The following is a 15,110-nucleotide window of genomic DNA, read 5'->3' as shown; positions in this document are numbered from 1 at the left end:
AGGGGTTTTTTCTTGGAAGAACTCAAGTCTTTAAGGCAGTGAAGACTAGGTCTGGAAGGGGCTTTGTTATGGTACATGTATGATCTGGAGGCGAAGAGAACATGGTGACCTTTGTGACGATGAACAAGCCCGGTTTCTGGAGAGTATGGACTTAATTGGCTCACAGGTACGCTTTTGGTGAGGAGCGAGGCACCGTACAATGTCAAGGGCTTGTGGCTCTTCTCCGACGAAGGAGCGAGGTCAACGCCACTGAGGCTGAGAAGGAAGAGCGGAAGTAGAGGATTCTCTTATCCATTTAGGGCAAAACCTTCGAACTTCGTTTTGTTCGGTTCTAGTCAAATTTCGAGTTTTATTTATTTTTTGAGTTGGGGCTTCTAATCCTTTTGTGCCATGCTGTGATGAAGAATATGTTGGATCTTAGTGTTGATTTAATTATTGTTTATGATTTTAAAAATTCAGTGTTTGTGTTTAATGTACATCTTTTTTTTTTTTTTTTTTGAAAACCAGGTCTACGGAGATGATTCCTGGGTGTACATCCGATTGGTATAGTAAAGGCGAACTGACAGAAGTAAAGTTACAAGTAGGGGGTAATTCTTATATATATATATATATATATATATATATATATATATATAATTTAGAAATTAAAATGGTCTATTTGAGATTGAGTATAATCTAATTAATTGTGTTTTTTAATGGTATTAGCTACTTGTGTGGCGTTCGCGATTATCGATATAATCGAGAACACATATCGGCTTCATTTCGGAAAAAAAGTTTGTTTATCGGTGTAGTTATTAATTAATTTCAGTCAAACTAACAGTACACAGACTCTTGATTACGTCCTTGAGAATGGTTTAGTCTCCGAAATGGATTACTCTTATGTTTCCGGGATTTCGGTTCCCAATGCGCCGTTACCTAAAGTGAAGATTAAACATTGTTTTTGCAGAGGCGGCATCAACTCCATATGCTCGAACCTCCTCTATAATCGGGTAATAAGCTTCGATTATTTGCTCGCACGTGATACGTTCGTAACCTTCTACTCCTCACTCCCCTCCATACGTATTCTTTACTACGTAAAAATCTATGTCGTCATAATTTCCAAAACCCACAATCAGTATCGCGTGACATTCTGGTAGTAGATGACTGTTGTTCTCGTAGATGTCCCATCCGCGCTCGCTCCTTAAGTAATCTAAATCATCATATACACGAGCGACGGCAGTCATCGGTCTCTGTCGAAGATTGTTATATATCTTACTCTTCTACTCGGCATGATACACTTTCATGTTTGGTACGTTTTCGTCTGATGCTTTTAATTACTTGCAATATAAGTCGGGGACACTTAGCGTGTTAACTTTGTTAATAGGTCGAGTGTTCTCGTCTTATATTGCAAGTCATTGAAAGCTTTATATCAGACGAAAACGTATCAAACATGAAAGTGTGTCATGCCGATTTGAAGAGTAAGATATATAACAATCTTTAGCAGAGGCCGATGACTGTCGTCGCTCGTGTATATGGTGATTTAGATGACTTAAGGAGCGAGCGCGGGTGAGACATCTAGGAGAACAACAATCATCTACTACCAGAATGACATGCGATACTGAAGGTAGGTTTTGGAAATGATGACGGCAATGATTTCTACGTAGTAAATAATACGTACGGAGCGGAGTGAGTAGTAGAAGGTTACGAGCGTATCACGTGCGAGCAAATAATCGGAGATTATTACCCGATTATAGAGGAGATTCGAGCTTATGGAGTTGATGCTGCCTCTGCAAAAACAATGCTTAATCTTCACCTTAGGTATCGGCACATTGGGAACCGAAATCCCGGAAACATATTGGTAATCCATTTTGAAGACTAGACCATTCTCGAGGACGTAATCAAGAGTCTCTGTAGTGTTAGTTGGACTGAAATTAATTAATTGCTGCATCGATAAGCGAACTTCTTTTCCGAACTGAAGTCGGTATGTGTTCTCGATTATATCGATAATCGCGAATGCCACACAATTAGCTACTACCACTAAAAAACACAATTAATTAGATTACACTCAATCTCAAATAGACCATTTTAATTTCTAAATTATATATATATATATAAGAATTACCCCCTACTTGTAACTTTACTTCTGTCAGTTCGCCTTTACTATACCAATCGGATGTACACCCAGGAATCATCTCTGTAGACCCGGTTTTCAAAAAAAAAAAAAGATGTACATTAAACACAAACATTGAATTTTTAAAATCATAAACAATAATTAAATCAACACTAAGATCCATTTGTTGTCTGCTATTGTGGACATGATGTCCAGTATGCATTCATTTCTTCGTGTAACTCTTAAGAACTTTTGGACGTTTCTGATTATGCCTTACGGTGAGAGTTGTATCTCATTTGCGTTCTCTGAGACTTGGACCATCGTGATTAAATCGAGGTCAAAGAATCGTCTGACTATGGTTGGGTCGACTCCGGTGGGGTCTTTAATCTTGAGATGTCTGCTACGTCGGTCGTTTGGACGATGGCTGATTCTCCATTTGTGAGTTTCCTAATGCTATTGGTATCTTCAAAGAAACTATGGATTGTAGGTTTCGCTATTTGGATCTTGGGTTCTTTTTTCTGTTCTAGGTTCATCCTGTGAAGATTAAGGACTGATGTGTTTCTGTTTTCTGGCCTGAGGTTCAACCTAGGTCTAAGGGGTTTCCCTTCTCTGAGTTTTGGTTTTTCTAGGGCTTGCTTGTAATCCGTTTCCTCCTCTATGATATTAGAAAGGCTAATGATCTGCCTAACTTGATTAATCTGTTATCGGAAATCATTTGGAGTAAGTAGTGTCATTGGAATGACGGGTGTCTGAGTAGGCTCTTTTTGGTCTACTGGTTTTTTCTGTTCGGTTTTGGTTTGGGTTATGTTTGAGGCTGTGCTTGACTCTACTCCCTCCTGGGGTAGTTCAAACATTCTAAAGATTGTAGGGGTGATCCCCACTTTTCTTTCTTGGCGGTTGATCTTCTGGATCATCGCTCTTCGTTTGTTGTTTGCGTCGATCATGAACTCTTCGTATTCCACCTTGGCGTGCTCCAACTTGAGTCTGAGTTCGTCCATGTTCATCGTTCGTTTTCTGCGTTTGTAAAATGTACTTGTGTTAAACTCTTTCTCATCGTAACGTGAGAAGATTCTCGACCGATTTTCATTTGTATCGAGGGTTTTTATAGACTTATCCTTGTCTTGTTTTATATCGTTTTCTCGATGGATCCTATATGATCTCTTTTTATATGTATAAGTGGGTTTACTAATACCCATATATATTTGGACATTGTTGGTTATCATAAACCTAGTCCCTTGGTCTCCATTCCCGTGTTAGACAATCTGGTAAAGAATTGTCTGTATATGCAGTATGGTTAATTTCGTATTGATACTCGACTAATTCGAGTTGCCATCGTATCCATCTTGATCTCGATCTTGCAGATCTCGTCAAATTTCATTTTCTTAAAATAAGTCAGAAACCCTAAATTATTAGTATCTGTCCTAATTAAGAAAAGTTTCTGAATTATGTGTATCTCAAATTTCTTAACAGTTTTGAGAATAGCTAATAATTCTTTTTCGTTTGAATGGTAGTTTAGAGTAGCTCCCGAAAAGGATCCACTCGTGTATTTACACAATTGTTCTTCCTTGTGTATTTTACCTTTAGAGTTTTTTTAACTCTTCGAAAGTTTTTTTCTCCTGTATAAGCCTTTAGGCATCCGGCCCAATACTGGTCCGAAGCGTCTGTTTCAATGATCATCATTTGCTAAGACTAGGACTAAATTAAGGGTGATTTTCAATTTCCTATTTTTTTTAAAAAATTTACCAAACTAGGAGTGCTCTATGATTCCCTAAATGTGCTAATACTATTATACCCTTTTTTATAAAATCCATGTATTTAGTTTTATTTTTTTTCATTTAAGGTCTCCTTCTCCCTCTCTCGTCCATTCCCTGTTTTTTTTTCATTTCACTTTGTGTTCGGCCGTTCCCTCTTACGTCCACCCTAACCGTCCCACCTTCCCTCTTCTTTCCCTCCAACAACCTAAACCGCCCCCCACGCCCCTCCAACAATAGTAACCGCCCCACGCCCCGATGCCCCTCCAACATTAGTAACCGTCCCACGCCCCTCCTAAACCGCTACCCAGAACACAACCGTGCTAAGGGCGATACCCAAAAATCCCTTTGCCTAAACCGCTACCCAGAACCCATACCCAAAAATCCCTTTTTTCATCACAACCCATTTTTCCAAATGTCTTCGTCGGGGAAGACCGATACCAAGAACCCAAATTCATCACTCCGTCGTTCAAGTCGATCGCCCCCCAACAAGACACCACCTTTACCAAAGAAGGGTGGGAATGTGTCAGCGAAATTGTCATTGTCAAAGAAGCGGAAATCTGCTCCATCGTCGAAGAAATCACTTGTCAAACGGCTGAAGCAAAGTGAGAAAATCGATGAAGATGCAGCCGTTTGGCACTTTGCTTACCATTTCAACTGCATCTTCATCGATTTTCTCACTTTGCTTCAGCCGTTTGGCAAGTGATTTCTTCGACGATGGAGCAGATTTCCGCTTCTTTGACAGTGACAATTTCGCTGACACATTCCCACCCTTCTTTGGTAAAGGTGGTGTCTTGTTGGGGGACGATCGACTTGAACGACGGAGTGATGAATTTGGGTTCTTGGTATCGGTCTTCCCCGACGAAGACATTTGGAAAAATGGGTTGCGATGAAAAAGGGATTTTTGGGTATGGGTTCTGGGTAGCGGTTTAGGCAAAGGGATTTTTGGGTATCGCCCTTAGCACGGTTGTGTTATGGGTAGCGGTTTAGGAGGGGCGTGGGACGGTTACTAATGTTGGAGGGGCATCGGGGCGTGGGGCGGTTACTATTGTTGGAGGGGCGTGGGGGGCGGTTTAGGTTGTTGGAGGGAAATAAGAGGGAAGGTGGGACGGTTAGGGTGGACGTGAGAGAGAAAGAGGGAACGGAGAGAGAGACTTGAAATGAAAAAAAAAAAAAAAAAACTGTGGGAGAGAGAGTAAGAGGGAACGGCCGAACACAAAGTGAAATGAAAAAAAAAAAAACAGGGAATGGACGAGAGAGGGAGACCTTAAATGAAAAAAATAAAACTTAATATATAGATTTTATAAAAAATGGTATAATAGTATTAGCACATTTAGGGAATCATAGAGCACTCTTAATTTGGTAAATTTTTGAAAAAAATAGGAAATTGGAAATCACCCTTAATTTAGTCCTAGTCTTGGCAAATCTTCTATTTTATTTGGTATCGGATTCTTTCCAATCCCATTTGTGGTCTTCTTTCAACATGGTTTGTAAATGTTTTCTTATTTCTGAAAGATTCTTAATGTACCCTTCCGCATAAGTAAGAATTCCTAAAAATCTCTGTAATTGTTTTTTGTCACTAATCTTACTCGGAAATTCAGATATCTTAGTAAGAATGTGAGGTTGTAAAGTGTAATTTCCCTGTTTGATAGTTAATCCTAGGTAATCAATCTCCTGTTTAATTAAAACTGATTTTTTTTCTTACTGAGGATAATTCCATCCTTCTCACATAAATGTAAAACGAATTTTACATCTTTGTACTGTTGATCTAATGTACCAGAATAGATTAAAACGTCGTCTATGTACACACAACAAAATTGAGCGTAAGATTTAAAGGTTTCATCCATGAACCTTTGGAAAATACCTAGTGCTTGTTTTAATCCGAAAGGTAATACATTTCATTGGAAAAGTCATTTTATCTGTTGTATCCTTTGGTAAATCGCTGCAAACTAATACCCTTACTTTTGTCATCCATCAAAATTATACCCGGACTTTACAAATTTCTGCAAAATCATACCCTACTAAGATAAATTTTCTGAAGTGCCGTGTACCTTTTTAGAGCAATTAAAGATTCAATTCAAGTAGTTAGGAACTTGAAATGGAAATGATACTATTGTTATGTAGTAAAATTATTGGATAAATTTGAAAAGTGGGAGTATAGTTTTGCACAATTAAAAAACTGAAAAGGTATTATTATTTTGCATAAATTAGAAATGTTAGGGTAGTATTTTGCACGTAGAGAAGAGAACTGAAGATAATATTTGACAATTTTACTAACTTAGTTCTACATACACAGTTGTTCATATACTTGAAAAAAAAATGAGATTTGTATCATTTGGGTGCAGAATCTTGTGAATGGGTTTGAGTTCAAGGGCAAGCCAATGGTCATCCATTTGGTCGAAGTCCCGTTACATTACGGTTTACAAAGAAAACTAATCGAATTCGCCAACGGTCATACACAATGGATCAATCCATTCAGCAACGAAATTCTAGAGTTAATGAGCAACGATTTCAGTATCAGTAATGAATCTTATAAAAAAAAACAAAAGAAAATTTAATACCTCAGAAGCCCGGAGAGTTTCCATGTATTTGATCAACATTGGATCATAGTAGCTTTTCACAATTGAATGCCTATCAACATCCGGGTCATTAGGGAGTTCGATAAATTCAATTTTCTTGTTTTCCATTGCCGATCTGAAACACAAACAGATAATTATCACGAGTTAAGCACATGCCCTAATTCGCTGAGTATACTGTGCAATTCGTGTTCCTTATAAGAAGAACAAAAGGAAAGATCAAAGAGAGTAAAACCAAGCAATGATTCGACAATTCGAAAAAGAATTTAAACGGAACATACCCTAATTTTTTTTTTTTTTGCCAGAGTCGGATGTGATGCTCTAAATACCTAATTCGATAAAGCGCAGACCTGGAAACCGAATTTCCAAATATTAAGTAATTTCTGGGCAAACTTGAGAAGACAACAATAATAAATAAATAAATGCACATTTGTAAAAAAATTTATGGTAATTTAGCTAAATTGTCGATTAAGTTATAGATTCGCAAAATTGTTAAAATTTGTGTGAAATAGTCAAAATATATAATAATCTAGTTTCAAAAAAATTTTGACGAAAAGATTAAATTTTTTGAAAGTAATATATTTCTTGTAACAATCATATTCATTTTTTTACACTCATTTTCCATAGACTCATGCACATGACCAAGTTATCGGCTTCAAAAAAAAATTATTGATACTTGACTATTTCACTAAATTTTGAAAAACTTTAACTATTTTTTAATATATTAAATTCATTTGAATATTTATGAAGAACACCTTTTTTTACCATGCAATGGAGTATATTGTTTTGAGAAATTGTACTAAGAGTGTTTTCAATGATAATAAATGAATTTAATACCTCAGAAGCCCGGACCAATGTTTAAAAAGACGGTTTGGAGGAGCGCCTAAAGGCGCGCCTTTCGCCTTATAGTGAGCATACCGCTCTAAGGCTTACGCCTGGGAGTCTTTCTGGCATTATGTGCCTCGGTCGAATAAGGCGAGCGTCTTAGGCGGTTAAATCGCCTTATAATCGCCCTTTACCGCCTTTGAAATGGGAGGTTTTTTTTAAAAATCTGGGCAAAAATAATCAGCCGGACTTGTAATTCGGGCCTTTTTAGGTTTTTTTTAATGACAATTAACTATAAGTAATTAAACCACACCACTCGGTATGTGAACCGTCTCTTACGCAACCCTCTCTGTCCCTCACGTTGATATCATCCCTCGTCCCTCCGCTGCTCTCGTCCATCCCTCACGCTACTCTCGTCCCTCCCTCACTGACTCGGTAAGTTTTCTAACTCACTCTTGGTTCGGTTTATAATCTAATCTCTGCGTCACAATGTTTTTTTTATAGGAATGAAAGGTCGAAAGCCAAAAGACTTTTCTAACGACTATGTTACGGAGAAACTGGTCTTTGATGAACAGATCGGGGAAAAGAAAAATTACACGTATCGCGTGTGTATTTTCTGCGACAAGGTTATTAAGGGAAGCCTTACACGGGTGAAAGACCATCTCGCGGGAACGCGTGCTAATATAAAAGCTTGCGAGAAGGTTCCCGATGACGTGAAGAAGAGATGTGCCGATAATCTCAACGGTAACAAAGTCTCGAAGGAGAACGCTGCAAGAAACCGAGAGGAGCAGATTGCGAACGGTTCATACTTTGGCTCTACTCAAGAGGCTGGTACTGGTACTTCTGCCGGGACCAATCGAGGTGTACGAGGACCAATGGACATATTTACGAGGACTGACGACAACGATGAGAATCATGCTAAAGATGTCCCTTCTAGTACAATAAAAGAGTATCGCAATAAAGTCTGCCTCGACATTGCGCGATTCATTTACGAAAATGGGATTTCGTTCAACGTGGTAAGGAGTCCATCGTTTATTGGCATGATGCGTTCCGTTGGGAATTTCGGTTGAGGATTAAAGATGCCTTCGATGTACGAGATAATGACATGGTGTTTGGATGAGGAAGTGAATACAACAATGAAGATAGTGGAGGAAGTGAAGAGTACGTGGGCACAAACCGGTGTAACAATAATGTCAGACGGCTGGTCCGACATAAAACAAAGAGGTATCATCAACTTCCTTGTTAACAATCGGCACGGTACAGTGTTTTTGAAGTCCGTAGATGCATCGGCACACGTCAAAGATGCAAACTTTTTGTTCAAGATGCTTGACGAGGTTGTTGAAGAAGTCGGCGAAGAGATCGTGGTTCAGATCGTAACCGACAATGCTAGTGCTTATAAAGCCGCAGGGAGACTGTTGATGGAGAAAAGGAAGCAACTTTATTGGACGCCATGCGCAGCTCATTGCATTGATTTGATGCTTGAGAAGATTAGAGACCTACCGCAACATCGAAATGCTTTAATTAATGCAAAGAACGTAGCCAAGTTCATCTACAACCACAGTTGGGTGTTAAGCTTGATGAGGAAATTCACTGAAAAAGAGATCATTCGGCCAGCCGTCACAAGATTTGCAACTACCTTTCTGACGTTGCAAAGGTTTAAAGAGTTGAGACAACCTTTAGAGGCAATGTTTGCTTCTGAGGAATGGGCTTCTAGTACATGGGCAAATAAACCCGAGGGGAAAAAAATGAAGAAAGTCGTTGCTAGAGATGACGCTTTTTGGCGTGGCGTAAACTATGCTCTAAAGACCACCGGGCCTCTAGTTAAGGTGTTGAGGATGGTTGATGGAGAAAGAGCTCCGGCAATGGGATTCATTTACGATGGAATGGACAAGGCAAATGAGGAGATATCGAAGGAATTTAATGGACAAGAGGCTATCTACAAAGAAATATGGGATATCATCGATACAAAATGGGAGCGTCAACTACATCATGAGCTACATGCGGCGGCTTACTACTTGAACCAACAGCTTCATTACGGGCCTAACTTCCATGTTGACAAAGAAGTTAAGGTTGGTTTGTTTAAGTGCATGAATAGGATGATTCCCGATGATGCTTATATGAAAGCAAATGATCAACTTGAAGCTTTCCACCTCAAGCAAGAAATGTTTGGTATGAGGGCAGCACAAGCTTCCTACGAAACACGTTCACCCGGTATGTTTTTTAAATTTTTTGTATTGTCTAATTATGTATTGCTTATATTATTTAATTTTACATAAATGTAGATCGTTGGTGGGCTCAATTTGGTGATGATGCTCCCGAACTTCAAGCTTTCGCGATCAAAGTTCTTAGTCTCACTTGTTCCGCGTATGTGAGCGGAATTGGAGCATCTTCAACCAAATTCACACTAAAAAGAGGAACCGGCTATCCACTACTAGGATGAACAAGCTTGCTTTCATCATGTTTAATAAGAAGTTAAAGGATCGCCACTTGAAGTTAACTTCTCGACAAAGCAGCAATGGTGAGGAATTTGATCCATTGGTGGACGTTGATGCCTTGGATTCCGATGATGAATGGTTAATGGGGGAAGCTGAAAATGAGGAACGGGCTGAACGCGAGAGTGGAGAAGCCACTACTTCTGGTTCTAAAAGAAAGAGGCCTAGTGAAAACGAAGGACAAAGGAAAAAGAGAGGTAACTATGATCACATAGCTAACGAACATTATTGATTTAATCGTTGCTCATATGTAAGTTCTAATGTGAATCAAATTGATTTTGTATAGGCAAGGAGACAATGTTGTTTGATCACCTAGATGATGACGAGGACATGGAAGATGATGACGATTTTTCAGAAAACGAAGAGCTAGACTATGATTTGTTTGATTAGTGTCGTCGAGTTTAATTTATATTTGAGTCTAAAACTCCTTTTTTTAGTTTTTGTTTTAAAACTTATGAAAACTTGAAAATTACTATGAATTTTATATATATTATATATTTTCTATATTATTTTTGAGGCTTACGCCTCGTACCGCCTAAAGGCTTACCGCCTCAGCCTAGAAATGGATTTCGCCTAAATTCCCGCCTCCGCCTATTTAAACCTTGGCCTGGACAGTTTTCAAGTATTTGAAATACATTAGATCATCGTAGCTAGGAATGACAACAGATACGTGTCTGAACAGGTGCACCTATACCGATACCCGTACCCGGTAGAAAAAATATCCGTTAATCCTTTAGCATTAACATCAAATCTTTTATCTTTTAATACTACTCAAATGTTACTAAATCTATGCAATTTTTTTTATGTAAAAATTTCCTTAACTTAAAAAAGTCATATTGAATTTTATTAAATTTTAAAGAGTCATATTCAATTTTATTTAACTCAAATTTTATTTGATTTAAAGAGCCATATTGATTATTGTATTTAAACTTATCATATTTAATTGTATATTATTACAATTGTAGTAAAATAATCTATTCCCTCCCTTCCTTTAAATCACTGCCTTACTGCTGATCATGTTGAGTTTTTTTGTTTGATTTTCATCAGCAGCATGAAAATTTCTTATAATCCGAGAGCCTCAAAAAGATATAAAAAAAAATATGGCATTTTAAACCTTGATTACGATGGAAAAAATTTAAAGGCCATACAGTAAGAGTACAAAAATAACATACATCAAATGTCTCTCTCAAAGAGAAGAATTAAGTGATGTCCTTGAATACGTGCACTGTGCATTTAGTACATTACTTCACAGAGTATTATTTTTAACACAAAAATAGAATCAGCTTTGACTAATGAGGAAGGACAAAAAAAAGCCAAAAACTCGTTTGTGTTATATGTAAAGTGTAAACTGGTGTACAAAGTATATAAACCTCCAACAGCTGTGCTCGCTCATAGGCTCTACATGATAATTTCCTGTAAAAATGGAAACAAAATTACACTTAAAAATTATAACACATACTATTAATTTGGGAGACAGTTATTTATTCATTCAATCAAAAGGATGTAAGGGAATCAAGTATTCAAAACCCTACAGCCACAAGTAAGTTGTTCATTTCCGCTCTTGATAAATTTTGATGATTTTTTAATGTAATTACGGCGAAAATCCAAAACACTCCGAAAAGTCGCCAATTTTTTTTAATGGCATTTCCGAGAAAAAAAGGAAAAATTGAAATGAAATATATTAATCATCGTTCTAAATTACATTCACAGATGATTGGCTGATGGTTTCGTTTTTTACATTAATTTCAGCAGCTGATTGGAATATTCCAACGGGATTGTAATTCCGATGAAAACCGGAGAAATTAATCTTAACGTTTTTAATTCATTCAAAAATATGTTGGCACTTCAGCAAAAAAAAACAAAAAACAAAAAAAACAAAAAAATAGACTATCGGTGGATCATGAGCATTTTGAAACCTAAACAAAATCCAAAATTCCACCTTTTTCTATTATGTTTTTCTTTTCAAGTAACGAAATTTTACGGCCGATGAAAAGAAATAATCTGAACTCTTAATTTATTTAAAAATAAACTATCAGCAGATCATGAGCATTTTAAATCTTTAACAAACTTTCCATCAATTGTGATTTGGAACCCTAAACAGCGAGATTTTAAAGAATCACCGATGAAAACCAGAGAGATTGATCTAAGGTTTTTAATTTATTTAAAAATAGACTATCGGCGGATCATGAGCATTTCGAATCCTGAACAAAACTTCCCTCGACCGTCATTTCGAACTCCAAACAGCGAAATTTTACAGAATCACCGACGAAAACCGGAGAAATTGGTCTAACGTTTTTAATTCCTATAAAAATTTCGTTGGCGTTTCCCTAAAATTTCCCTCGACTTCATAAAATTAAATAAAAAACCAAAATAGAATAAAAAAAAAAAAATCGAAAAATCACCTTGCAGTCGTAGATGATGATTTAATCTACGAAAATCTGCAGCAAGTTGACCCAACGGGCTTTGACTGATTCTCGGTCGGTCCTTGTTCTTGTCCGGGGAGAACGATCTTGGTCCCTTTAAGGAGCGAAGAGCTTCCGGCGGCTTCTTGCTCCTCGTTGGCGATGAGCGCCTTCTTCGTGACGACTCGGTAGATCTCCGTGAGGACGTTCGCGAACGCGGGACCCACGTTGGTGGACTCGAGCGCCGAGGTCTCGGTGAAGAAAAGGGATTCCCTCTCGGCGAATTCCCTCGCGTCCTCGATCGGGACCGCTCTGAGCGATTCGAGGTCGGACTTGTTTCCGACGAGCATGATCACGATGTTCTTGTCCGCGTGGGATCGCAGCTCCTCGAGCCACCGAGCCACGTGGTCGAAGCTCGGCCGCTTCGTCACGTCGTAAACGACCATCGCTCCCACCGCGCCTCTGTAGTAAGCGCTCGTCACCGCTCTGTATCTGAAACAAAACAAACATAACATCGTCGCGATGAGAATGGCTTTTTTCAGTATGTTAAAAAAAAAAAAAAAGAGAGTAAAACTTGGGCCTTTGGAACTGAACAGAAATGCAAAGAGAATGAATTTTTCAGTTAATGCAAAGAATTGCTTAAAAAGGAAGAGTAACGGAAAAGAAAATAGTAAAACTTGGGCCTTTGGAAACAAAAAAAAAAAAAAAAGGCTTCAGATATCATCATATGATGACAATGGCTTTTCCAGTAAATGCAAAGAAATTTGGGCCTTTGGAAATAAAAGAGTAAACTTTGGCCCAATAACGGTATCAGAATTCCGTTCCGGTACTCCTCAAGGATTTTTTTTTCTTCCCATATTAGAGTGTAGTTTAGGTTTTCATTTTTGTTAATCGGAACGGAGTGTTCTGTTACTATTCTGATCAGAACATTCCGAGCCATTTGGAACCGAAATTCCGATAAGATCCATTAAGAGTTGAATTCTTCTTTGTCTTGACAGGTTTCAAATTTAAAACTTTCTTCTGACCAAAAGTCGCTGGTGAGTTATTTTTACAAATAAAAGTAGGGATTAATATTTTTCCTGCACGAATTCATAACTGAAAATCTAACACTTTCAATAGCATAGACATATTTGGAGAAACATACCAAATATAGAAAGACTCTGCTACGTAGAGAAATGAATTTCAAGACTCTTTTACATTATATTTATTTAAAACATTTGTCATTCTTGAACTGTATTCATATTCAATTTAAATGATGCTAGGATCAAAATTGTTATGATAAACAGCGAAACTTGACGACTAAATTCAGAGGGAAACTCCGAAGAATTCAAAATTAAAAAATTCAAAGCCAAATGAGTAAAAAAGATAAGTTTTGAGTCATCAAGAATAACAACGAGAGAAAACCAAACGACGATCAAACTGGATTTTAATCACGGCAATGAAAAAGTCAAACCGAAATCTAATATACTCAGTCGAATTTCAAAATAAAACGAAAAAGAAAGAAAGATTAAAGGATCAAAATGAAGACCTTTCTTGACCAGCAGTGTCCCAAATCTGAGCCTTGACGGTCTTTTGATCGATCACGAGCGTCCTCGTCTGAAACTCGACGCCGATTGTGGCTTTCGAATCCAAACTGAACTCATTCCGAGCGAAGCGAGCGAGGAGCTGGGATTTTCCGACGGCCGAGTCGCCGATGAGAACGACCTTGAAGACATAGTCGATCTTCTGGTTGAATCCGCTGTGCAAATTCGACATCTTGAATTTCAATCCAAGCGAAAAGTGAAATCGGAGGTTTTTCCGATGGGGTTTCTCTTTCTCTGGTAATCAATTATGAGAATTTTAGAAAGCTCTTCTTTGACTCTCTGCTTGGCTTCAACGAAAGACGATTGACTCTTCTAATTTTGATATATTGTTATAGTCCCTGATTTATACTTGAAATTGCAAATGAACCCTTTAGATTCAATTTGTATTAATTTATGATCTGAGTCCCTGCTCTTTATCAATAATTGCAATTTGAAGATGTTCAAGCCCAATTTGGCGTTCTTAACATATTAGTACAATTAAAGAATGATTTATAAAGTGTATTAAAATTTGTTTATATTTTAAAATATCATCTTATCAGAAAAAATGTAATTCGGATAATTGATTATACTATTTTAAAGTAATCTGATCATTAGTAATTTCATTCCGAGCAATGATTTTTATCAAACAACGTAATGCACTATTTCATTTTGCGGTTTTATTCATTGAATAAATTTATCTAAAATTTAATTTGGTTAGAAAAAAAAAAATATTAATAGCGCCATCATCCAAAATTAGTTTAAGTAGTACATCTTAGAATTAGTTTAACTAGTAGTCATCGAAAATTACTAGTAGCTAATTTTTTATATCTTTATTATTTAAGACTAATAAGAGGGCCGAATTCCAAAACAGATTTTAGAATTTAATTTTAATTTCACTCAAACCTTAAAAATTCACTCTAAACTTTAAGGGGTTGATGCAGAGTCTAAAATGTTGATTTCATTTTGTATATTTATATTTTGGTCTAAAGTTTACAAATTTTATAATTAGCCATAAAATAAAGCCGAGGGTTTAAGCTATATACAAAATATTCTCTTTCAAGTTAAAAATGGAGTGGAGATACGTTTTGACATTCATGAAAAACAAATATATTTTTACATTTGAAATGTCCCAATAAGCAATCTTTAACGAAGAAAAATAAAAGTAAAAAGAAGAGCTATTTAGCTGTCCAACATACCATTTGATGGCCTGAAATACCTTCATTTGAGAAAGCAGAGAAGAAAAAAAATTCAGCTTCCAACACCTTGATATTTCTGAATACACCACTTACTTGATCTGTGGTAAAAAAAAAAAAAAAAATACAATGCAAGAACATCATAATCAATAAAACGATATATCATCATCACAGAAAAAATTTCTAACTGATAATAAACACATACAACAGCAAAAAAAAA

General features: G+C 37.0%; 1 protein-coding gene and 1 pseudogene across 2 annotated transcripts; one reads left to right on the top strand and one right to left on the bottom strand.

Moving 5' to 3' along the window:
• Positions 1–7,747: 7,747 nt before the first annotated feature.
• On the top strand, positions 7,748–10,265 carry LOC149394699 (uncharacterized; annotated as a pseudogene).
• Positions 10,266–10,852: 587 nt separating this feature from the next.
• RABA4C (RAB GTPase homolog A4C) lies at positions 10,853–15,102 on the bottom strand. Of its 2 annotated transcripts, none has more exons than XM_089615782.1 (4): positions 14,894–15,102; positions 13,664–13,873; positions 12,136–12,627; positions 10,853–11,146 (listed from the first exon to the last, which is right to left on the bottom strand). In XM_089615782.1, the coding sequence occupies exons 1-3, from the start codon at positions 14,917–14,919 to the stop codon at positions 12,162–12,164; spliced, it is 702 nt and encodes a 233-aa protein (XP_089471908.1). In that variant the 5' UTR covers positions 14,920–15,102; the 3' UTR covers positions 10,853–11,146; positions 12,136–12,161. The 2 variants fall into 2 exon arrangements, with proteins under 2 accessions (XP_089471908.1, XP_089471909.1); XM_089615783.1 differs by having other exon boundaries at positions 13,664–13,952; positions 14,894–15,101.
• Positions 15,103–15,110: the final 8 nt, after the last annotated feature.

Source organism: Urtica dioica, chromosome 5, assembly GCF_054948205.1.
Source record: "Urtica dioica subsp. dioica isolate 48M chromosome 5, U.dioica_male_clone48M_v1_H2, whole genome shotgun sequence".
NCBI classification, from domain to species: Eukaryota; Viridiplantae; Streptophyta; class Magnoliopsida; order Rosales; family Urticaceae; genus Urtica; species Urtica dioica.
This window is presented reverse-complemented; position numbering and strand designations above follow the sequence as displayed.

What these genes read in the sequence shown, in the direction of transcription:
- RABA4C (XM_089615782.1), bottom strand. Translation starts at nt 14,919, where the DNA reads ATGAAGGTATTTCAGGCCATCAAATG. An exon ending in GTATTTCAGGCCATCAAATG is followed by an intron (nt 13,874 to 14,893) that starts GTATGTTGGACA and finishes GAATTTGCACAG; the next exon opens with CGGATTCAACCAGAAGATCG. An exon ending in GACACTGCTGGTCAAGAAAG is followed by an intron (nt 12,628 to 13,663) that starts GTCTTCATTTTG and finishes GTTTTGTTTCAG; the next exon opens with ATACAGAGCGGTGACGAGCG.